At 55.4% G+C, this 24,573-nt stretch overlaps 1 protein-coding gene across 3 annotated transcripts; it reads left to right on the forward strand.

The window, feature by feature from the left end:
• Positions 1-741: 741 nt before the first annotated feature.
• Positions 742-24,451, forward strand: RORC (RAR related orphan receptor C). 3 transcript variants are annotated; one of them, XM_082474913.1, is made up of 11 exons: positions 742-890; positions 3,154-3,183; positions 14,394-14,479; positions 14,799-14,940; positions 16,190-16,702; positions 16,929-17,050; positions 17,939-18,071; positions 18,236-18,343; positions 18,525-18,635; positions 20,025-20,134; positions 23,021-24,451. In XM_082474913.1, the coding sequence occupies exons 1-11, from the start codon at positions 743-745 to the stop codon at positions 23,180-23,182; spliced, it is 1,665 nt and encodes a 554-aa protein (XP_082331039.1). In that variant the 5' UTR covers position 742; the 3' UTR covers positions 23,183-24,451. The 3 variants fall into 3 exon arrangements, with proteins under 3 accessions (XP_082331039.1, XP_082331040.1, XP_082331041.1); XM_082474914.1 differs by having other exon boundaries at positions 18,236-18,307; XM_082474915.1 differs by lacking the exons at positions 742-890; positions 3,154-3,183 and adding an exon at positions 5,880-6,025.
• The last annotated feature ends 122 nt before the right edge of the window (positions 24,452-24,573 follow it).

The following is a 24,573-nucleotide window of genomic DNA, read 5'->3' on the forward strand; positions in this document are numbered from 1 at the left end:
TATCCTGTAGCCCTCCACAGAGCCCTTCCTCAGCGTGGGTCTGCCCAGCGTGGGAGGGTCTCCTTGACGCTAGTGCACTGTAGCGTGGCTCCTCTCCCGTCCCACTGCTCCTCTGCCTCAGCACACTCCTCCAGGCCTGCCCCCAGTCCGCAACAGACCAGGAGGATGTGGAGGCATCAGGGAGCCAGGGAATTCTAGGGAAGGGCAGCAAAGGGCAGAGGCTAAGCAAGCGGAGGCCTCAAGGAACCCAAGAACCATGGAGATGAGTCTGACCTCATCCTGTAGAAGAGGCACCATCCCCCGAATAAGCCATCCCGTCTTCATCTCTCCCGTCCCCACCTCCCCTGTTCCTGTCACCTGTCTTGGCCAAGTGGAAAGCACATGATTCTAAAGTCACAGAGACCCGGGTTCAAATCACAGCTCAGCCACTTATTGTCCTGTGCAAGCCCTTGGGCAACTCATGACTATCTTTGAGCATCACTTAGCTTATAAGCACCACATAGTTATCTGGAGCAGTCATGCTGGCCTCATGGTGGATGTTGGGAGGATTGGAGAAAATCACGGATTTCCATAAAGTGACCGGCAAAGGGCCCAGCACACAGAAGGTGATCGATAAATGCTAGCCCCCTTCCCATCACCTAACCTGTTTCTCCTCAAGGCTCCAAACTCTGTTCCTCCCATCTCTCCCCTTGTCCCCTCCTGATGCCAGGATGCTCTGCCAGCCACTCCTTTCCCCTGCCTGATGCTGGGCCAGGTGCTCCCTCCCTCCTCCCTCTGCCCTCCCCTGGGCCCTGCTCCCTGCCCTCCTGGGCAGCCAGGGCAGCAAGGACGGCACCAAGGGAGTTGCCCCATGGACAGGGCCCCACAGAGACACCACCGAGCCTCGCAGGGTAAGAGGCCTTACGGCCCTGCAGGCAGGTGGAAGGGGCTGCCAGGAGGTTCAGAGGAGAGGGAGAGATGGCAAGAGACTGGTCGGGAAGTGAGGAGGGAGGAGGGGCAAGCAAAGAGAGAAGGAGAGAAAGATGAGTCGGCAGGGGAAGGCAGGCCGGTGAGAAAGGACAGGTCTCGATAGAGACTGAAGGAGAAATGGGAGGGGGGGCTGGGGACCTGCCAGAGGAGGAGAAATAGGAAGGGAGAGAGACAGGAAGCACAGGGAGGGGAAAGAAGGGGACAGCTGAAGAAGGAAGAGACGGGTGGGATGGGGGAAGAGAGGGGAGCAGAGTCAGGGAAGCTGGAGGGAGGAAGGGTCCACGTCCCAAGTGTGAGCGCCCCCTGGGAGAAAAGGCAGGCACTGCTCATCTGGCTGGGACCCCAGGCAGCAGTGGGAGGCTGACCACTCCACCTTCTTCTGTTCATTCAGCAACGGAGGAAGCCGTCCTGCCTGTAGGGATGACAAAGGGTCGGGGAGAAAGCAACAGAACCCTGTCCACCGCCCTTGCCCACCAGCCCAGCACATTCCTCCCCGCTGGCCTGGGGGGATGGGGCCTCATTTTCTGCAGAAAATGTGGGGCACTCAGCCAGGGGCAGCGGGGGACGGAGAGTCAGGCGGTCCTTGGGCCCGCAGATGGTCTAACTCAGAGACTCTCTCGGTAGGATCCCAGGGCCACGTGCTAGGTCAGGTGTGAGCGCTGAGGGGAAAAGCTGCAGGGCCACCTGGTGTAGGAAGAACTCCACTGCCGCGGCAAGCACGGGGACCACCCCTACCCCAGGCCTGCTCTGAGGCGCAAGGCTGGAGGCCAAAGAGACGGTGCCACGTCAGGGAGGAAGCTGGGTGGAGCCAGGCAGGATGGGTGGGGAGGCGGGAGGGGCCGGATGAAGCCACTCCCTCTCTGGGCAGTCCTCCGCCCACCCCACCCCCGGCAGAACCCAGGCCTTCCAGTCCCCTCGCCCGCCCCCGCCCAGGCCAGCAGAGGAAGCCTGCTTGCAAGGAGCATCTCCTGGGCAGGGGGACAGCGTGTGTGTGTGCGGGGGGCTTGAACGGAAGCGGGGTGCGGGGCGTCAAGGACTGGACAAGTAGAAGGAAGAAAACTACAGGAGAGCAGAGTCAGAGGTTAGGGAAACTATAGGGGCCATAAGGCAGGCCTGCAGGGTTTTCTGAAATGAAAGACTGGCCCTGTGCTCTGTGAGGAGCCGCTGTGTGGATGTAAGAAATGCACCAAGGCCTGGCAGGGGAAGCTTCTTCTCAGGGGCTCCCTTGGTAGGTGTTTAATAAAAGCTAACCGTACGGATGAATGAGTGACACACTCCCCCCCACTCCACCGAGGCTCCAGCTAAGGCTTTCCCCTCAGCAGCTGCCCCTCTGGAGGTCTGGGCCTCCCTGCCCACCCCGCATCAACCCGCCTGTGCTCCCTACTGCCTGCCCTCCCCCTGGACCAGCCACACACAGCAGCAGGGTGGAGGCGGGGCGGGGGGTGGAATCCTGTCCTCTGCAGGCTGGTGAGCCAGTGGAGCCAGAGCCTGCAGGAGGCATAGCAGGAGTCTGTGCTTGCAGCTCTCCCTTCCTCTTCCCCCTAACATCCTCACTACCCTACCCTCAACCACCACACCTCTGGAATTCCCAGCTGCTCTCAGGCACAAATAAGCAACCAAGAGATTGAACTCCAGCTGCGGAGTATTTATTGTGCACCTCTAAGGGGCAGGCACAACAGAATCACAAGATGAACAAGGCAGACACGGTCCCTGCCTCCATGGGGCTCACTGTCTAGCAGGAAAGCCCCGTTTCACAGATTTCACAGTTATAGCAGTGAGATGATGTGGTGAGTACCAGGAACTCAAATGCTCGTGGTGAGTGTGTAAGCACAAAGGCAGGAGGAGTTCTCCAAGGAAAAGACATAATCAGGAACCTGGGGGATGAGAAGTTATCTAGATTGAGGAGGGGCAAGGGAAGGGCATTCCAGGCAGAAGGAATAGTGTGGAGCGGTCCCAGAGTAGTGAGGAGCCTGGCACATCTGAGGACCCGGAAGAGGCCTCGTGTGACTGTAGGGCAGAGAGTGAAGAAAGGGGTGCAGTGGAGGGTGGTCCTACCTTCTCCTCAGATGGCAGGTTCTGCTGGGAAGGAATGGGGTGGGGATGAGGGCCTGGGCATTGGGGAGTGTCTCTCGGTCCTCCGTGGTCCTCAACCTTTGGCCCTGACCCCCTCTCTTCTCTTCACAGAGCTGCTGGCTGCAAAGAAGACCCACACCTGTGAGTAGAGAACTGGGGTAGGAACTGGTGCTGGGGCGTGGAGAGATGGCAAAGAATTCAGCAAGGGTTCCAGGGAGGTCCGTGTAAAAGAAAGGCGCGTGCCTTGCACAGAGATGGAGCAGCTGGGCAGAGATGTCCAGGCCTGAAGGGAGGTGGAGCCTAGAAAAACGGGGGAGATGGGGAAAGGAGGGGCAGGGGTGAAGAAACCTCAAGATCAGGGCAATCGGAAGAGATAAGAAAGAAGCCTGAAGAGTGAGAGGGAACATCGCAAAGAAACAAGGAGAGAACAGTGAAAGCGGGCCATGGTAGAAGGAGAGGAAGCTGCTGGACAGAGGCACAGGAGCCGCAAGGGGGTGGGGCAGATCGCTGGGCCAGCGGGGAGACGGGGAGGCAGGGTGGCCTCAGGGACTCCGGGAGCCTGCACCAGGCTTTGTGGAGGCAGAGCCAGGTTTGGTGTTCATCTCTGTGGTTAACACATCCCGAGGTGTGAACAAGCCTGGGGCCAGCCTGTGCAGGGCTAGAGAGCAGGAAAGCCTTCATCTCTGTAGGAAACATACAGATAGGAACACTCTGGGTCCTGGGGCCCTGAAAGACTGAGGCTACAGCGTGTGAGAAAGGGGTTAGAGCTCAGGAAGGACTTCCCAGTGGATACTAGCAAGTAACATCCTCTCTAGGGAACTCTCAGCACATCAGATCTATCCTCCTAGTTCATGGGAGAGGCTACTCCCCCAGAAAATGCACCCACTGCACCTTGGTCTCAAAGCTCATGTCCCAGCCACATGCCCTTACCAGCCTGAGGGCACTCTGAGGAAGGCCTTCTAAGCATCCTTGAATTGATGAGGACAACTCTGAGGTAGGAAAGGCCACCTGCATTTCTCTATGGCCCTCCCTTGGATTGCCTACCAGTTCCCCCTGAGAGCTCACTGCGGCTCCTCCTGCTGTCAAAACTGCCTAGAGCGCCCTGTTCCAAGCAGAGAGATCTCAGAGGGCAAAAGCACCACCCTCCTCCCTGAGCTGGTCAGACAGGGGCTGGGGGGCCACGGGGAGGCTACATCCTTCTGGTGGGGGGGTTGCTTTGCTCAGCACAATCCTGATCGGTGCCTCGCCTGCCCCTAGCCACAGGGCCCCACGGAAATGCTGAGCAGGGCCCTGGGAGGAAAGCGGGTCAAGGAGTGACGCGGGTGAGGTGGGGGAGGTGAGGACCAGGGACCATATGTGGGTGGGGGGAGATGGGGGACTTTCGGAGCATCTGGAACTGGAAGAGCCTCAACTCCATTCCTACCCTTAACCCCTTACCGCAGAAACCTCGGCCAGGACCACGCCCCCTTACCCCTTCGCAACCCACTGGCCCCGTACAGCCACACCCTCACCCCACCCCCACCGATGAGTGTCCTCCCCCAAGCCACACTGCCCAGCTCCTGAGAGCCCGAGGAAGGCCAGCGGGGAAAGGCTTGTGCCAGGCTGAGGAGCCCTGGAGTCCCGGCAAGATCAGAGACCTCTTAGGAGTTTTGGCCCAGAGAATCCAGGAGAGATGAACACCTCCTCCAGGCCCAGAGGCTCTGAAAAATGGGCTCCAGAATTGAGACAGCCCCCCAAAGGGGGTCTGAGACAACCCCAAGAAGGGAGGAACCCGAGAGGGACCCCCAGACCAAGAGGGAGCCTGATTACTAAGGGATCCTGAAGAGGGAACCCCGAGGCTGAGGTACCCCACGGAGCAGATATGAGGCTCAGAGAGCTTCTGAAGTTGACTGGCTCCACAGAAGGACCCCAAGGCCAAGAAACTCTACAGAGAGATTTGCACACCAGGAGACCCTCGTAAGCAGACCTGAACCAGAGAAAACTTCCCATTCCTCGAGTGGAATCTGGGGCCAGACTGCCTGATTTTGAATCCTGACTCCACCACTTTACTAGCTGTGTGACCTTGGGCAAGATACCTAACCCCTCTGTGTCTCACTTCCCTCATCTTTGAAATAGGTATAATGGTACCTACCACATAAAGTATTTTTTGAGGATTAGCTAATCCACATAAAACATTAAGAACCATTTCTGACATATAGCTAAGCCATCATCATCATCATCATCATTATCTGCATTCCAATTTCAGCAGTTTTGCTCCTGAGGAAATTTCTGATGGACTAACCCCTCCTACAGATTGTGGCATTGGTCTGATGATTATTACTGCTGCTATTATCATTTATTCCCTAGCCCAGGGCATGCACCGTGTCTGTAGGGAGGGCGTGAGCATGGTAGGTGGTGGGGCAGCCTCCCAGACTGCATCTCACTGAGCTCGGCTCTCGGCAGTCCGCAGGGTCGCAGGTGGCCCCAGGCAGACATTCTGTGACTTACCTCTAGAAATATCCCTGTCCCTGGAGTCACCTGGCAAAGAGGGTCAGGCTCTGGGATCCTCGGGGGGAGGGGGAGTAGGGACCTGGCCACAGGCTCGCGTGAGCTCCATTCCGGCTCCCCAGCCAGAACTACCCTGGCGGGTGGAAACAGCTTTTACCGCGTGTGTCTGTCGCCTGTGGTTTTGGAATTTTCCAACGCCCCCTGCGATTGGCTGCCCCGCCCCTCACACTCTGCCCCAGGCCCAGATTGGCCACATGGGGCGCCTGTCATCCTACCCGCTACACCCCAGAGGGGTGGGGGGGTGGAGCTGGGGGGGTTGTCACTCGGCCACCTGTGGGGTGCAGATCTTAAACCCCCCGCCCAGAAGCATTGGGGGAGAGCTAGGTGCAGAGCCGCGGCCCGCAGCCCCACTGCCAGCTGCGCCCCATCCCTGGAACACCCCCGCTGAGAAGGACAGGGAGCCCAGGCGGCAAAGCCCACGACTCAGTCATGAGAAGTAAGTGAATGGGCCACCCGGGAGAGGGGAAGCCTGGGGCCCTCTGGAAAGGACGGGCACCTTGGGAACAGTGTGAGCAGAGCTGAGTGCTCTTCCCTGGCAGGGTGTGTCCCGGTCAAGGCCAAGGTCTGTGGGGAGATGGGTGGAATAGTCGGGGAGTCTTGCTCCCTGAGCAGTTCTCTTAGAGCAGCCACAGTAAAGGGACTATTGAGGAACTCCTGTGTCATGGGCTCTGCAAAGGATCTCCAAGAGTATCTGAGGTACCCTGCCCCTCGTTTTACAAAAAAGAGACTGAGACCCAGAGAGGCCCAGTGCTTCACCCAAGATCACACAGCTGTAGTAGGTGGAGGCTGGTAATTAACAGGCAGCCTGAACTCACTCCCCTGGCTCCCACTGCAGTGTTTCCCTCCATGCCTCCAAACTGCCTGAGAGTAGGGTGAGAAAAGAGTCCGGAGGAGTTGCTGTACCCTGAAGCGGTGGGACAGTGAGGGTAAAGCCAGGTCAGCAGGCAGAGGCGGTCAGAACCCCAGCATCCAGGCCTCTGAGCCATCACGCTCTCTGCCCAATGCAGGAACAAGATGACCAAGTGGAATCCAGCCAGGGTGCTCTGTGTGTGTGTGTGTGTGTGTGTGTGTGTGTGTGTGTGTTAGAGAGAGAGAGAGAGAGAAAGAGAGAGAGAAAGAGACCCCCCCCCCACCCCAGGTTCAGATGCCTGTTTGATGAGTAGGATCAGACAGTGGAGATGGGAGCAAAAAGCCCTCAGCTTCACCCGTTTCCTGGCCCGGAGCCATGGGCCAACAGCTGGTGGGCAGATGTCTGGGGTCCCTGTGCCTTCTAGCAGAGCAGGGGTGGGCAACTCGCCCCTGTAAGGGAAGCCAGAGGACCTCTCAGAGCACAGGGCGAAGGAGGAAAAGGGAAGTCCCATGCCCCTGTGGCCTGAGGCCTGAGGTACCCCCAGCCTCAACCTGGGGTCTTCCCACAACCCACAAAAGAGAGGCCATATTAGATCCTGGAAAGACCCGTGGGCTGAGTCTAAAGACCGGGTTCTGGTGCCACCTCTGTCACAGACTAGCCTTGTAGCCTTAGGCAAGTCATTGGGCCCTTGTCTCCTGTAAAACAAGTAAGCTGAATTTTAAAACAAAACCAACTTTGGGGAAGCGCCCAGTTCTGAGGGCCCAGGACCAAGGAGAGAGCGCTGGTCTCTGAGTTAAGCACCTCCAAGGGTAGTGGAGGAAACTCAGCTCTCCCAGAGGGTACACAGAGAGGCGGCCAAGGAAAGGAAAGAGCTTCACTTCCACGTTTGGGACAGAGACTCCAGTGCCTGTGTATGAGCTGGGGCAGGTCAGGAGGGGTGAGGAGAAGAGCCAAAATCTTCCACAAGAAGAAGGGCCTCTTGGGGCTTCAGTTTCCCTTCTAGCTTCTTCCCATTAGCAGCAAAGGTTAGCAAACCGGTCTTCCCAGAAATGGTCTCAAATCAGCAAATCCACCCTGGGAAGCAATGATCAGATGTGCTTCAGAGCGTGGCAGGAGGGCAGGAGTCCCTGGGACTGGACAGGGGAGACACTTGGTCAGCTCTACATGATATCCCCCTGGGCAGTAGGCAAGAGAGGGGTCTCCTCCAATCTGGGGTTGGTACCACTGGTCCTTCTCACTTGGACATCCCTGGGTATCTCATAGCCCCAGATTATCTGACTGCCCTGACCCCCTAGGGAGTACCAGCCATCACCATGTTCTCTGACCTTAGCTGGGGCCGGCAGAGCACTGGGGTCTTGGGACTGTGACACACCCAAAGACCCAAGGGCCAGACACACAAGGAGCAGAAATAGATCAAGAAATAAAGAGAGATGCAGAGGCCAAACTCAAATGACGAAAGATCTATGAAACACATGGGGAGAGAGTGATGTCCGGATAGAGATACAACTGGAGAAATGCCAGGAGAGTCAAAACATTGCGGTGTCTAGCCTGAGACAGAACTGGAATGCAAAGATGGAAAGGCACACAGACGCAGGGAGAGACAGAGAGGAAAGAAAGCTGGCAGGAGAGGGGAGACACTGAGTATTGATCCGGTCTAGGAAGGCAGGAAGTGGGAGGCATGGGATTTATAGAAGTTCTGAAAGAATGATACAGGCTCTCTGCCATGGCAACCTGCTGGTCAGGAGAGAGGAAATGTCCATTAGCCAGAAAGACTCCCCAGCCAGCCAGAGGGAGGGTGGCCCCATCAGCTCACTCTGGGGCGCGGACAGTGTGGAGCCAATAGACATGAGGCCCCACCATTAGGCCTGGATGGGGAGGTGGGAGGACGAGGGGTACGAGGTTGCATGCCTGTCTTTGCTGTGCCCTGATCTCGCTCAAGTCTGGTCATGATAATGAGGAGCCATGGGCCAGAAAGAAGTCCAAGTCCCCGGGTGCCACAGACCTCAGCCTGAGAGCCCAGGGCCATCTGAGAACTTTACAAAGGGCCCCCTCCTTCCTCGCATCACTGTTGCACCTTCGCCTTTTCCTCCTTCCCATTCCTAACGGGACCCCCAAACACCCCCAGCCCAAGGCCCTAGATGTTGGGAGCGTCCCAGCCCGTCCCACCACAACGAAATGTGGGTGTTGGTGCGGCTGCCCCTCCCAGGGGCTCCCTCCCCCTCCCCTGCCCCCAGGCCACTGCCTCAAACAGGGAACGGGGACTTTCCCACGCTAAGAGCTCTCCAAGAAAGGCAGCCCTGGGGTCTCCTCCCGTCCCCCAGTGACTAGTCCTTTCTGAGATCTAATCTCCACTCCTCCTGCTGCTGCAGTGCTGCCCCTCCCTGGGCCTCTGGGCTCAGAAAGGATGGAGATGTCTATCTGGGAGGAGGGACGGCAACAGGGCAGGGCCTCGGGGCCAGAGCCAGGGTCCTTCTGGGTCCACTGGTCTCCTGCCCCAGCAGAGGCACTCTGGAGAGGAGATGCAGCCCGGAGGCCGGGAAGGCCGCTGATTGTGACGTCTGGGCTCCCGCTCCTCACAGCTTCCTCCTGGTGATTCATGCCCTCCCCCCAGCCACTGGTTGTTTTCACTCAGTTTTTTTGTTTCCCCTCCTTTCTCCTGTCCCAGACTGCGGGGGTGGCAGGGCACCAAGCGGGGGGTTTCAGGTGGCTGGCTGTCTTTCGTGGCTTTTCAAAACCCCAGACTCTCCCTCGCCCACCTGAGTTTTAGCTTCACTACTTTCTCAGCCTGGGATCTGGGTGTATCAGCAGAAAATTCTCACCATGGGCAGGGAGGAGCGTTCACCAGGGACAACTGCTTCTCTCCTGACCCCCAACCCAACCCTCCCCCTCCTGCTCTTTGTGGCGGAGCCCACCGCCGTGGTTTCCAGCTTTGCAGAAGCTGCGGGAACTGAGAGCTGAGAAAGGAGGGAGGCTGGTGACAGGCTGGGGTACACAGGGGTTCCCTGGTCGGAGCTGTGGTCTCCGTGGGAGGAGAGGGACTAGTTTTGGCTGTGGGGTGAGGGGGCCCTAAGCTAAGAAAAGAGATGCATTCCTCTTGCCCACTCACTCATTCGTTCCTGCAGAGAGACCTACCAAGGTGTGTGAAAGCCAGGCCACACCCCAAGGGAGCTGTGGTCTCCCGAGTAGCCCCAAGTCAGGAGCTCTGGTGGGATGGGCGAGCCATGCCTCCTTGGCCTTAGAAGCCAAGGGTAAAGGCAGGAGGGGGCTGGCACCACAGAAGGTGTGGGACAGAGGGAATAACGTCTCTCTGGATCTTTAGACTAGACATGAGTCTTGGCTTTAGTTCCACGGGTGTCCTCCCTGAATTCCGTTCCTAGCCCACCCCCTCACTTCACACTTTCCCCTGCAGCCGGTAACCTTGTCCCCCATCCCATTCTGCCCAGTGCATTTGGGTGTCTCATCCTTATAGAGTATATGGCTCAATAGTTGGGGACACTGGCTCTCAGGTTACAGAGACCTGGGTTCACATGCCAGATCTGCCACTTCTGGCTGTGTAACCTTAGTCAAGCCGCTTACTCTCCCCTGGACTCAGTTTTCTCATTTGTAAAATGGGGACAATACAAATAGTATCTACTTCACAGGATTGCTGTGATCATTAAATTAAAAATGTATGTAACGCCTGGCACAGAATAAGAATTCAGTCAGTGCTTATGTCTATCTTAATTACTCCCCCTTAATCAATGTCCATTGGAGAAAAGGAGAGAGAAAGAGAAAAGAGGAAAAGCCTAGCTTTAGACTGATGGGGCACCAGGAGAAGACGAGGACCCCAGGGTTCCTCTGGCTGCATCCTTTCTCTACCAGAGCTGGGGGGTGGTTCCGGGGTTTGAGGGGAGAGATCCCCCTGGGTTGCAACCCCTCCTTTGCTCCCACCACTTCCTTTCTGTGGCGTAGGGCACCTGGACAGGGCCCAGGGCTGTCTTCCTAAGGTGGCACAGGGCCAGGCTCTGGATGCATTCAAAGAGCCCTATCAATGAATCTCGCAGCTGTGAGAAAGGTGAGATTAGAGGAGGCTGGCGGGAGGGGGGACAGCCTACTTTGTCTCTACCGTATTTCCCCACACAGGAGGTGCCCAGAGGAAGCTCCCTGGGGATGCTTCAATCCCTGAAGCAGTCCAGAAGAGATTCATTTTCTTTTCCTAGTACCATGTCAGAATAAAGTTTTAGAGGTCACACTGGATGGCAGGGAAGATACAAGAATGAGCTGGGGAAGAGACCACCAACCCCACCCTTATGCCCCAGAAAGAGGCATAAACAGGAAGAGGGACTAAATTCTTGCTACTCAGAAAGGTAGGGTGAGGACCAGCAAGCTTGGGCACCAACCAAGAGCTTGTTCAGATGGAGAGCCTGGATCCGCCTCAGACCTGCTGCGTAGGGACCTGCATTTTAACAAGCTCCCTAGGTGATCTTGTTTAAGACTCAGAGGTCTAGAGTCACGCAGTCACTAGGTGGTTTCGGGAGGTATCATGTGCACAGGGGCATTTCTCCCTCCTTGGAATTGGAGGGTTTCCTTTGGTGGGCCCTGGGAGAGAGCTACAGTGTGAGCTACAAAGATCTTCCCGAAGCGGCAAGTGAGGGCGCGGGCAGAGTGAGGGCTGCTGCAGGAGCCGTGCTGCAGGGGCTGGCCTAGACGTTCCTGTCCTCGGCTTGGTTCTAGTTCCTGGCACTGTCAGGCCCTTAGATGGTAAGTTCCTGGCAGGCCAGGCTCCCGGGAAACAGCTTGAGTAATCCTGTGATTACTCAGCTCCCCTCCCCAATTTGCGTTCCCACCACCTGCTGCTTCAGGGACAGGGCTCGAGGGGGAGGTTTTGAAGGTGAGCTATCCGAGGTGTTTTTCAGCTCTGGCTCCCCCCACCGCCACCTCTGCCAGTCCTCTTCCCGTTCTCTCCCCTCCCCTCCTCCACAAGTCACACTCGTGTGCACCGGTACTTTCTCTTTGAGGTTTTGGGTAGATGGCATTGCCGGGGGACAGGTGGCAGGGCCAGGAGGGAGGAGTAGGATAAGAGGGCCTGACACTGCTGAGAGGGCCAGGGGCTGGGCATGGGCCCAGGACACGAGTGTGGGTTCTTCTGTGTTTCTGCGGCTCTCCCTCTCTCTGGGTCTGTCTCTGTTGTCTCCTGGTCGCCAAACTCTTGGTCTTTCTAGCTCAGAGGCTAGAGGGTCTGACCCTCTAGCCCGAAACCCCTGATCCTATGTGCCTGTCTCATTCCCTGGGTGCCTGCCTCACTATGTACCTCTGTCTCGGACTATGGTTGGGGAGCATGGGGGAGTGGCTGGCCTGGTGGCCGGGGTCTAAACTCTGGTGTCCCCCAAACATGGGTATTTGTGAAGGTGGTTTGTGGCTGGCCACATCATGCTATGAGAAGGGCGAGGTCTTGGTGACACTGTTGTGAGGTTCCTAGGGCCAGGACCAGCAGTGAGTCAGGCTGTGGGGCAGAGAGATGTGTCTGAGTTACCCGTGTGGTCAGCTCACACACGCACACGGATGTGGCTCTTGGAGAAGGGAAGAGGCAGGGAGGCCTGTGGTTGAGGACTGGGCTGGAGCCCGAGTTCCCACTGCGGCTTGGCCTAGTCTCCCTCCCGCTTACTTTTTTGGGTGACCCTTGTTGGTTTCTGCCCTCTCTGGGCTTAAGGCCACCGAGGAGAGAGATCCCACGGTGTTGGAGAGGAAATGCGTTGGGGAGAGGCAAGGGCAGACTCCACAGGGCACAAGCACTTCTCTTGGGCCTCAAATGCCTTCTGGGTTCTGTGCCCACTGCTGTGCTTGGTGGTAGCCAGCACACACAGTGCTCGCGGCCGCGCTGCGCTTTCCGCAGGTGATACCACATACGAACTGTGCTACCGCCCATCACCCCCTGGACAGGCAGTGAAGGCTATGCTTACCTTTTACTGGCAAAGGAACTGAGACCCAGAGAATCCAGTGGCTAGATGTGCATGTGCCCCCACGTTCTCTGCCCCTTTTCCGGGCACCCAATCCCCCCACCTTGTTCTCTCTTCCCTCCATTCATTCCAATCTGCTCTTAATTTACTGGAAAGAATCTGAAAGCTCCCTTGCTGTCTGTCCTGGATGATCACAGCCTATTGTGTGGGTGCTGGGCAGACTAGTGGGGCTGGGGGTGAGGAGAAGGCTCGGGCTCTAATGGAGGGACTTCAGACACCTATGCACCCCGTCCCCCGTGAGAAGGCAGCTGCTTACTCTGACTCAGCTCAAGGCTAGCCTGAGGGGATGATGGTTTAAGGATGACGGAAACAATATTTCAGGGAGTGCCACGGAGCCATGGTCACCCTCCCCACCTCACATCAGCACGTCCTACACGCAACCAGGGTCCAGGCCTGGACCAGAGGAGAGTTCACAGGACTGTGGATTTGCCCTATAGGCAGGCTGCTGCTTCCTCTGACCCTTGGGATCAGAGATGAGAAGGGGCTACAGTCCTAGACCAATTTATGACGTGCTCCACCCCAGGCATCCCCCCTCGGAGGGGAGGCAGCAGGTTAGCAATGTCAGAGGAGAGACCCACATGCCCTTAGGAGTGATGAAAACACCTAAAAGGGACACCAGCTCTGCCCAGTGCCTTCAAAGATTGGCTGGGGGAAGGCCAATGCCTGGTCCCTGAAACTCAGCAGAGAGCTGTGGGCATTGACAAGGATGGGGCAAACCTGGGGCCAGTAACCAACCACAGTGAAGGGAGCGGGGATGTAGGTTATAGTGAGCTCAGTGGGAGAGAGGGGGTTCCTGGCAGCCAGTGAACAAACACTAACAAATACGCACGTGTGCACACTGGCTTAAGCAGACATGCCTATTGGCTCACAAACCACATGTACCTTTCATGTGTACACATACACACACACACACACACACACACACACACACACACACACACACGAGCACTCCTTCAAACATGCAACATTCCCACTGATGTGTGTGCCCCAAAAGTCATATACACAGAACAGCCGAATGGAAAGCTATGGGGAACTGGGATATAGACCCAGTTCCTGGGTAAACTAGCGGTATGAACCTGGGCCAACCACCTGATCTCATTTGGCCTATTCCTTCATCTGTGAAGGAAAAAAAGAGGTTGAATTTGATGGTCCGTAGTCCCAGCCAGTGTTAACCTTCATGATTCGTGCGCACACAGTTGGACGCAGAGGCCCTTGTACACACGTAAGCATGCACACTCTCATACGTGGAGACTCGCACAGCCACCCTCTGCTCTGGGGCCAGGAACCTAGGAGGCCTGTTTGATCCGCTCCCTGGCTCTCAGACATCCAGCAGAGCTGGCTTGTTGACCCCACTTTCCTGGGCTCCATCTCGGCTTCTCCTTACCCTCTCTGGGGCCCACCCAGTGGACCCTGCCCCCTTCGGCCCGTGGTCTCTGCACAGCCCCTCCCTGAGCCTTCACTGCCCAGCCGAGGATGGCTGGCATCTCTACCTGTCCCCCAGGTGCCTCCTGCCTGGTGGACCACATCTTCCCACCATGCCCCACACTCTGCCCCTGTGGGCCGAGCCCCAGTGGGGGAGGGCGGCACAGAGGAAGCCCCCTGGGCGGGAAGCAGGTGTTGTGAAGCCATGAGGACTCCTAGGTCCCCAGGCAAGAGGGAGGCAACTAGAGCTTTTCATCTTGAAGGGCTGAACAGGTGGCCTCTGCAGCTGCTTTCTCTGCCCCCGTAGAACTGATACAACCCCCGGCCAGCCCGGGAAACTAAAACAGCCTCCACAGACACTTTGCTGAGTGGCATTTGGCATTCACTCCTTCATCCGTCTTGCAAGAGGGAAACAGCAAGCTGGAGCGGGGGAGGGAAGCAGGGGAAGCACCGTGTCCCTGTATCTGTCCCCCAGGTACAGGCGGTAGGATACACCGAAGGCTCCTGGGCTGACCTCTGCTCTTTCCCTCTTCTAGCACAAATTGAAGTGATCCCTTGCAAAATCTGTGGGGACAAATCATCTGGGATCCATTACGGGGTTATCACCTGTGAGGGGTGCAAGGTGAGTACACACACATACACAGTCTCTTCAGAGGTGGGGAGAGGGGCCTCGGCGGCCTTTGTTCTGCCTGCAGGGCTGGTCTCCTGAGACAGCCAGAGAGCTACCCGGGTGGCACCTTGCCTGGAGAGCCCGGCGAACAGGAGGGCCTTGTCTTCAACTAGGGAAGTGATTGCAGGACAGATTACAATGGAGGAGAGAAAACTGAGGCGTCGTGTAAGATCTGGAAAAGGTGGGGCTAGAGCTTGCGGGCTGCAGGCACTTGGGACTGAGCTGGGCCTGGCCCAGATCAGCAGCCCTGGTCTCCACCTGCCTTCCCCAGGGTTTCTTCCGCCGGAGCCAGCAGTGTAATGTGGCTTACTCCTGCACCCGTCAGCAGAACTGCCCCATCGACCGCACCAGCCGAAACCGATGCCAGCACTGCCGCCTGCAGAAATGCCTGGCCCTGGGCATGTCCCGAGATGGTGAGGCCAAGCGGGCAGCCCACGGGGCTTCAGTCTCCAGAGGGGCAGCCTGACCTGCTGTGCCAGACAGGGGTTAGAACGCCCTTTGGGAGCTCCGTCCCTCCCTCTGGCAGGCCCTTGTCTCTTCCACTGTTCACCATGGCAGTGGGCAGGCTACCCTCAACAAAGGTCTTCACAGTGCCCAGCTTCAGGCTCTGCTACAACAACCCTCCTTTCCCCAAGGCCCCAGACTCTTCATTTTCTCCTTCCTCGGGATGGAGTCTCCTCACCCGACTCCCCTGTGACCCAGATCCCATCCGCATTCCACATCTTTCCCTCCTGCCCCATGGCTCCAGTTCCAGCTCCGTCTCCCTCCCTAGTGCCCCATCCCCAGCCTGGGCCAGGGGGAGGTGGCTGCGAATGGGACCAGAGTTGGCCTGAGAACAGCCCAGAAGGCTGAGGCTGGGGAGGCCGGCTGTTCCTGGAGGCTTTTCTCCACCTTCCTCAGCCACTGCCCCTCGCAGCCCCCAAACTGCTCCCCTGGCAACACCACAGAAGGAGCCCAGGCCGGGGCTGGGGGAGACCTGAGGTGATGAGGAGCCAGAAGGAGCCTGTCAGCACTTTTCAGCGCCCAAAATAACAAAGTGAAAGGAAACACGCAGTGTTACAAAGGGGCAGGCGGGGCGACGAGGGGCTGTGTCCCCACACCTGGGAGGGGTGGCGGGCAAATGAAAAGGCAGGAAAGAGAGAGCAGAAGAGGATGTTCAGAAACCAGCCGCGAAGCCTGGGTTGGGCTGTGGTGAGTATCTAGGTCACCAGGGAGCCTGCAGGCCTGACCACAGGGGGACCTGCATTCTCGGCTCTCCTCTTCCTCCGACCCTCCTAGACAGGCGAAGTGATCCCAATACAGCTCGAGGCCCCCCACTCAGCCACCCCCAGCCCCATATCACGAGGCCAGGGCCCTCAGTCAGGACTCATTGCTTGCATTCTGCCACCAGTAGAAGCTGGTTTCGAGCCAGGAGAGTTTGCCCGGGAGACTGAAATGTCTGGGCTGGACCGAGCCCCGAAGCAAACCAGAGTGAGAGGTGGGAGGGGTCTTGAACAAAAGTGCCCTGAAGGGAGGCTCTCAGGCAAGACTGGAGAAGCTCTGCTGGGAGTCAGCTATTCAGGGAGCAGCAAGTTAATCCTGTGATGATCTAGTTGCCTACTCACTCTGCCCTGTACCCTGTCCTCCCCCCTCAAAAACTCCTGATCCCCAAACCTCTTTCAGCTGTCAAGTTTGGCCGCATGTCCAAGAAGCAAAGGGACAGCCTGCATGCTGAGGTGCAGAAACAACTGCAACAGCGGCAACAGCAGCAGAGGGAACAAGCGGCCAAGACCCCTCCTGCAGGAGCCCAAGGAGCAGACCCCCTCGCCTGCACCTTGGGGCTCCCAGATGGGCAGCTGCCCCTGGGCTCCTCGCCTGACCTGCCGGAGGCCTCAGCCTGTCCCCCCAGTCTCCTGAGAGCCCCAGGCTGCGGGCCCTCCTACTCCAACAGCTTGGCCAAGGCCGGGCTCAACGGGGCCTCGTACCACCTGGAATACAGCCCTGAGCGGGGCAAGGCCGGGGGCAGAGAGAACTGCTATGGCACAGGCAGCCAGCCGGCCCCTGACAGGTGTGGACTCCACTTCGAGGACCCCAGGCACCCTGGGCTTGGGGAACCAGGACGGGGCCCGGACAGCTACTTCAGCCCCAGTTTCCGCAGCACCCCAGAGGCGCCTTATGCCTCCCTGACGGAGATTGGTGAGCCCCTGGGGAGGTAGCTGGGGAGAAGGGAGGGGGAGGAAGATAAGGGAGGGGCTTCCAGGAAAGGGGCCCTAGTCAGCACCCTCTGTAAACTAGACGTGCACAGGGGCCTCGGGGGGAGGCAGAGCGGGGCTAGGCCAGGCAGAGGAGTGCCCTTTGTACGGGAAGGGTAGGAGCTGGCTGAGATTGAGCCCCTGCTTTCCTCCTCCTCCTCCGGCCCCAGAGCATCTGGTGCAGAACGTTTGTAAGTCCTACCGAGAGACGTGTCAGCTGCGGCTGGAGGACCTGCTCGGACAGCGCTCCACCGTCTTCTCCCGAGAGGAGGTGGCCGGCTACCAGAGGAAGGTGAGGCCAGGGGACCGCGCGGGGAAGGGAGGACCTCCCACCACCACTGGGGGGTCCAGAGACAGCCACCTGCACACACAGGTGGGCTGGGGCGAGGCAGGGTATCCCAGAAAGACACAGTGGGTACCGCTGTTAAGTATGCACCCTAGCAGTTGGATGAGAGCTTCTCCTTAGCTCCTGCCTATGGTCATTTTACGCGGCCTTCATCCTACCTCCCCCATCATGCCGACCTTGGCGAACAGACCTCGGCCTAAGCTCCTTCCTCCTCCATCAACAACGACAAGAGTCAGAATCCTGAGCAGCATTTGTTAAACGCTCCTTCTCTGCCAGGCACTGTGCTGAGCGCTTTACATAAATTATCCTTGACCCGAAGGACAACCAACCTATGAGGCTGGCATCTATCTCTGTTCTTAATGGACCGAGAAACTGAGCTCAGAGGAGTTCGTAGACTTACTCCTCGTCACAAAGTAGTGGATCTGAAAGCAAATTCAGATCCATCGGGCTCCAAAGCTTGTTCTCTCCCTCCTGTCACTCTGACAACACCTCCTGCGCTAAAAGCACTTGTTTGGTACTGAACTTGAGTATGTCTTAGTCACCTCAACAAGATGCACACTCTTTGAGGGCAAAGCTGTATCTCAGACGTTTGTTAATTCCCCACAACAGCTCACTCTGCGCCAGTGGCTGGTGGGCACTCAGTAAGTGCGTCCAAGTGACAGGAATTAACCTGGAGTGCACATTTGTGCTAAGAATAGGCTAAAAACATAGGTGCTGAGAATGTGGTGGTTCAGAATCTACCCCCTGCAGTTTATCTCTCTGGGTTCCCAGGGCCTTGGCGGGGGGCCCGGGGTCATAAAGAGGGCTACAGTGGGACCCCCTCCTTCCCTGCAGTCAATGTGGGAGATGTGGGAACGCTGTGCCCACCGCCTCACCGAGGCCATTCAGTACGTGGTGGAGTTCGCTAAGAGGCTCTCGGGCTTTATGGAGCTCTGCCAGAATGACCAGATCGTGCTACTCAAAGCAGGTGCCCAGGGAGAGGGGGCAGGCCTGGGGGCAGTGGGGACAGATGAGGAAACGGGCAGGGCTGAGTGGAGGGAGGTGACTTAAGGGAACTGGGACACTGAGGGAGACAGAGACAGATTCCTGGCCGTGTTTGACGGTGTACCTGCCTTTCTCCCCACTCCCCAGGAGCCATGGAAGTGGTGCTGGTCAGGATGTGCCGGGCCTACAATGCTGACAACCACACAGTCTTTTTTGAAGGCAAATACGGTGGCATGGAGCTCTTCCGAGCCTTGGGTGAGGGGCAGGGGGAAATGAGAGAGAGGAGTCGGATGCCAACCCCGTCCGAGGCTTGGAGACCCAGGGCCCCCTCTTTTCAGGACAGATTGCCCGCTCTGCTCCAAACACCAAGGGGCGGGTGTCCTCGGGCACTGTGGCCTCACCCACCTTGCTCACTCTTTCGTTTCCACCCCACCAGGCTGCAGCGAGCTCATCAGCTCCATCTTTGACTTCTCCCACTCCCTGAGTGCCTTGCATTTTTCCGAGGACGAGATTGCCCTCTACACGGCCCTCGTCCTCATCAATGCCAGTGAGTGTCACTGGGCTTGGGTAAAGGACATTCGGGCAGTGGGGGCGGGGGGGTGGCGCAACAGATACTGAAGAGTCTGGACCTTCGCTTGTGGTTAAATCTGGCAAGTCACTTTAAAGAGCTGAATGAGCCCCCCTGAATATTGCTGTAAAAATATGAGTTAAAATAAAGACACAGAGGAGCCTGACAGAGGGAAAAGAGCAGCGCAGGCGGGGTTGGAGAAGTGGGGAGACGCGAGGAAGAGAGGAAGTGAGCCATTTCCCTGGGAGAAATTAGTCTGCTTGTGAGTCCCTGTCAGTGACTCCATTGCGGCCGCACGTTGGAATCACCTGGGGAGCTTTCAAAACGATTGCTGCGACTCTGAGGTCATTGATCTGGGGTGCTGCCGGAACACCAGAAGTTTTAACAGCCTCTCACAAGTGATTGTAATGTGCCACCAAGCTTGAGAATCACTGCTCTGTGTGAACTCATTTCAAGACTACATGCCATCGGGAATTCCCTGGCCATCCAGTAGTTAGGATTCCACGCTTTCACTGCCGAGGGCATGGGTTCAATCCCTGGTTGGGGAACTAAGATCCCACAAGCCCCGTAGCGCAGCCAGAAACAGAAATGAAAAACAAAACAAAACAAAAGACAACATGCCATCATGGCAGGACTCTGGATGTCCGCTCCACTGGAATGGAGTGGGCTGGGTGAGCCAGCTGAATGCTAAGGATTCAGAGAACCTGGGGAAGTGCGTTGAGCTGCTAACCCTAGTTTGCAGGCCAAGATTATCAGTCTTCTGGCTCTGCCAATGAGTAGAGACGTAAACATTCCCCTTGAACTGGAAATAAAGACTTAAAAGATGACTTCTGGGTATTTTATGGAGTCAGGGCAAAAGGTGGTTTGTCTCTTGAAGTTAGCCACAGATTGCTGCAGAGGCCTTGATGCTGACCTAGGTGGCTTCACAAAGCCCATCTTCCTATCTGGGGCCATCCCTGCCAGGTGGCGGGGAAGAAGAGAGAACTTTTTTTTTTTTTTCTTCCCCACAGCAGAGTTTTAGTGCCTAGCTTTGAATTAGCTATGTGAAATATCAGGGTACCAGGGATAGGGCAGCTTGGAACTGGGAGATTGGAATGTCTTATCTCTTTCATCTCTCTCCAGTTTTCCTTGTAGAAAGCTAGCCCAGCCCAAGGCCCCATAGCTTACCATTATCAAACCAAGACACACACATTCACACACACACACACACACACACACACACACACACACACACACACTCTTACACTCTCTCTCACTCAGCTAGGAAGATCTATATTCAGCACAGATGTCCAGAATGACACACCCTTTTGGGGAAGTTAACGTCCATGCTCTTTCTTTTTCTTGCTATGGTCCCATCCCCTCCTTCAGACCGGCCAGGGCTCCAAGAGAAAAGGAAAGTAGAACAGCTGCAGTACAATCTGGAGCTGGCCTTTCATCATCATCTCTGCAAGACTCATCGCCACGGCATCCTGGCAAAGGTAGGAGCAGTCCCTGGGACAGAGGAGGTCAGGCCCAGTGCCAGATCTGTGACATCACAGCTTGCGAGGGCCATGGTCTGAGGGTCCAGAGGAGGAAGTGCTTGAGTGCTAAGTTGTGTGAGAGAGCTTGCAACAGCTTGGGGGCAAGGGGACTGATCAGTCACTTCCATGTGGGTAAAGATGGGGAGTTAGGGAGCCTGGAATTGGGAGGGACCTCCAGGGAACAATTCAGTTTAATAGAGCCACCGCTTACCCAGCACCTGCTTGTACCGTGGAATGGAAAGATACAGAGATGCCGTCCTTACCCCAAGAGTTTTTAATCTGCTGTGAAGAAGAGACTCGTGTACCAATGACCCTAACATAGAGGAGAATGTGTTATGGGATATAATAATAATGCGATTAACAAAGTGCTTTCACAGATATGCTCATCTTTATGACAACTCAGTCAGTAAGATAGGTGTTAAAATCTCCCTGTAGTGATAAGGAAACTTAAATGACTTGTCCAATTTTATGCAATCATAAGTGATAAATGTAAGGTTTAATCCCAGGGCTTTTTCTACCGTATCCCTGTGCCCCTAATATAGTACTACAGTAAGAGATATTGGGGAAATGTGAGAGCATGGAAGAGAGATTAAAAATAACTTGAGGGTAAAAGGAGTGGGTCATAAATGCTTCCTAGAGGAGGTGGCATTTAAACTAGGCCATGAAATATGTAAGATTTTAATGGGCCTTCAGGGGGTGGGACAGGCATTCCAAGCTTAGGGAAAAATATGGACAAAAATAAGGAGGCAAGATAATGCATATACGGAGAATAGTTCATGGAACATTTTGACTAAAGTGTAAGGTCAGGAGCTGGGATAGATTGATGGGGGCAGGGAAGTAGCAGAAGACAAGCTTGAAAATTAGGTCAAGGAGCAAATCAGAGAGGACTTTCAAGGCCATATTAAAGAGTTAAGACTTTATTTCCAGGCAATGGAGAGAACCAAAGGCTAGAGGAATGATATCATCAGAGCTATTATTTAGGCAATTTAATTTGGAACCAGTGTAAAGGAACCATTTATGTAATGGTTCAAGCAATGGGCACTTGCTATGTGCCAGGCAGAGTGCTAGGTGCTGAGAATACAGAAATGCCTTAAACGACAGGCTCTGCCCTAAATAAACTTCAAGTCTGGTAGAATAGATTAGGAGGAGGAGAACCTGAGAGAGCAGTTGGAAAGCAAATCTCTGTTGGATCCACCTTCAGAATACATCACCTCCCACTGTTACCCCCTAGCTGTCAGTTCTCACTTGGACCATTAAAGAGGCCTCCTTAACTGGACCCCTGCTCCATCCCTGTCTGTCCTACGGCAGCCACACAGCACTGTTCGCAGTGCTCCTAGAGCTGCCCATCATGCTGAAAATCAAATCTAGAGTCTGTGTCGTGGTCTACTGGCCTCATGATGTGTCTGACCCCCGACTTCTTTTCTCACCTCATCTCCTTCCACTGCCCTCTCAGTCACCCGTTCCAGCAACACTGGCCTCCTTGCTATTCCTTGAACACATCAAGCCCGGTTGCTTCTCAGGACTTTGCTGTTCCAGCTGCCTGGAAGGTTCTTCCCCTAGTTTTCCAAATGGCCTGCTGCATCCCTTCATTCTGGAGAGGTTTTCCCAGACCACCCCATACAAAAAGCCCTCTACCCATCACTCTGCTTTATTGTTTTTTAAAGAAGTTTTCTAACATATATTTATTTTCTGGCTCCCTCACTAAAATATACATTTAATAAAGGTAGAGATTTTATTTTCTTCACTGATCTATCACCACAGTCCGTCACAGTTCCTAGCCAAAAGGGTCTCAACAAATATTTGAGAATGAATGAAAGAATGAATGAATGAAGCTATTGCAATAGCCCAGACAAACGCAAAATAAAGCAGGAGGAATGAAAAGAGGATGAATTCAAGAGATTTCAAGGGATCCCATGCTGCCTGCTCTTCCCTGACTGTCCCTTTCCTAGGCAACTAAGCTGGGGAAAAGGGGGTGGCTGGTGAGAGGTATTTTTAAGGCTCACTTGGTTATACAGGAAACTGCAGAAGATAAATGGTTTTCTCAGCCTTTCTCCAGTGAGGTCTCCCTGCCTCTGTCTCCTCATGGCTCTCTGGGCCTTTTTCATTCCCCTCCACCGGCTGAGTGCTGGCAGTGTTGGTTTACTATTTGCAGTGTTGGGTACCTGCTTGGAAATTGCTTAGTCCAAACAAACAGTTATTGAGCATTTGCCATGTGCAAGCAGCTTGATAGGTACAGAGGATACAGACAGAGGGAGGGAGGGAAGGGAGAGAGAGAGACCCTACCTAAGGAGTTTAAATCTAGGGTAGGGAGACAGACAAATTGGATCATTTTCCTAAGATGGGATTTCGGTGCTGCACAGAGGGAAACCCAAAGGAAGGGCCCTTAACCCAGGGAAATAGTCCCAGAGGAGGTAACACTGAAGGTGAGTAAGAATTAGCCAAGCACAGAAGAATTGGAAAGGCATTCCAGGGGAGGGGAACAGTATCAACAAAGGCAAAGAGGCACGTAACATTATATAACAGAGAGTGACAGAATTTCACTATTATAAAAGCATAAAGTGTGAGTTAGAGAGTCTTTAACAGGGCTCATCTTAGGAGTAGCAGGAACACCATTTGGGGGTTTCAGCCAGAAAACATGTACCTGTCCCATAGCAGTCCTCGCTAGCCTCCAGTTGCCTGAACACAGACCTACCCCTACCAATGGGATCTGGCTGTTCCACAAGTGCCAAGTGTGCAGGGAGAAAGCAAGGAGGGTTATCCCAGCCCAGGAAGGATGGGGGCACTTCTCTGCTCTGGGGACAGAGCTGTAGTACTGACCCTCCTTCCCCATGAACCCATGTCCAGCTGCCACCCAAGGGGAAGCTTCGGAGCCTGTGTAGCCAGCATGTGGAAAAGCTGCAAACCTTCCAGCATCTCCACCCCATCGTGGTCCAAGCTGCTTTCCCTCCGCTCTACAAGGAACTCTTCAGCACTGAAATCGAGTCACCTGAGGGGCTGTCCAAGTGACCTGGAAGAGGGACTCCGTTCCCTTCCCTAGAGCCTGGTGGCTCACCTTCCCCTTGGCCTTTTCCTTTCCTGTGCGCCCTGGAGGGTGGTCTCTGCCTGTTTTGGGGGGGTGAGCAAATGCGGAGACTGGCTTTCTGCCCACCAGCCTGCCTGGCAGCGGGCCAAGAGCTAGAGGGTGGGGATGGAGGAACACCATCTCCAGCCTCAGCTTTGTCCTGGCCCCTCTCAGCTTCTGGGAGACCTGGGGTGGGATACAAGGACCTCTAGGAGGACCTAGGTGTCCTCAGGACAACAGGGGGATCCAGGACACCCTGGACAAACAGAACTCAACTCTGGGCTCAGAAGCTAAGAATAGGCCTTTGAAATACCTCATTGCATTTCCCTGGGGGCTTTGGCTGGGGAGATGCATCAAGCTCAGAGACTGGCATCTGGAGCCCAGAAGGACCTGTATATAACATGAATCTGGATCTTTAGATTTTCTGCCTTCCCCCTTCCTCCCAGCTCAGCAAGGAAATTGTTGGGAACCCTGGGGTCTAAAAAAGACTAGATATGTGGAGGGTAAGGACGGGATGGGGGTAAGGGAGGGGCTGGGGATAATATTTTTATGGGATTTGGGTATAAGGATAGGGTATGACGAAGGCCAAGAGCATCACAGACAGACAGACAGACAGACAGACAGAGAGTTAGAACTCAAACTTCTTATGTGCACTTTAAAAATAGACTTTAGTGGTTACACAAATCTGATCAGAGACACACGTCCACATACATGTGAAACACATACTCACACACTTAACCTGTAGTCATGCAGCTCTATAGACGCATTTAATCTGACACAGTCTCTGTCTTCCTTGAGGTCACAGATCAGAGGAACTTAGTGGCCTCAGGGAAGATCCCAATCCTGAGGGACCCCAGAACATTTTCACCTGGTGCCCCAGTTCACCAATCTTAGACGTGGGGTGGTCCAAACTCTATCCCAGCCCTGGCTGTCTTCTGTCAAAGGAAACCCTAAAAGAAGAGATGGCTGGACACTGTAAGTCAGAAGGCCAAGGACAGACCCCCGGAGGACTGTCTGGGCCCCATCCTCCAGCCCTGCTCTCGTTATGGAGAAAGGCAGCAGATGCGATTCCACCACTCTGTGCCTGGGTACCACCAAGTCTGGCAGGGTGAAGGAGACCTGTTTCTCCAGCCGTGATCTTGCCCGAGAACTTCTCTTGCCTTTATAAATAGCTGTGAGCCCTCCTCTGAGGGATAAACAGCAGGTGGTCAGGACGGTTTTGTTTTTTTTTTTTCCTCTCATGGGAGGGTAAACATAAACCCTAACCTGTGCCATTCTTTATAAAATGACTTCAAAGGCAAGAGGCATTGCTGCTCTGCAATCTCATTCCCGCGTG

This window comes from Balaenoptera physalus (assembly GCF_965194825.1).
Source record: "Balaenoptera physalus genome assembly, chromosome: 1".
NCBI lineage: Eukaryota > Metazoa > Chordata > Mammalia > Artiodactyla > Balaenopteridae > Balaenoptera > Balaenoptera physalus.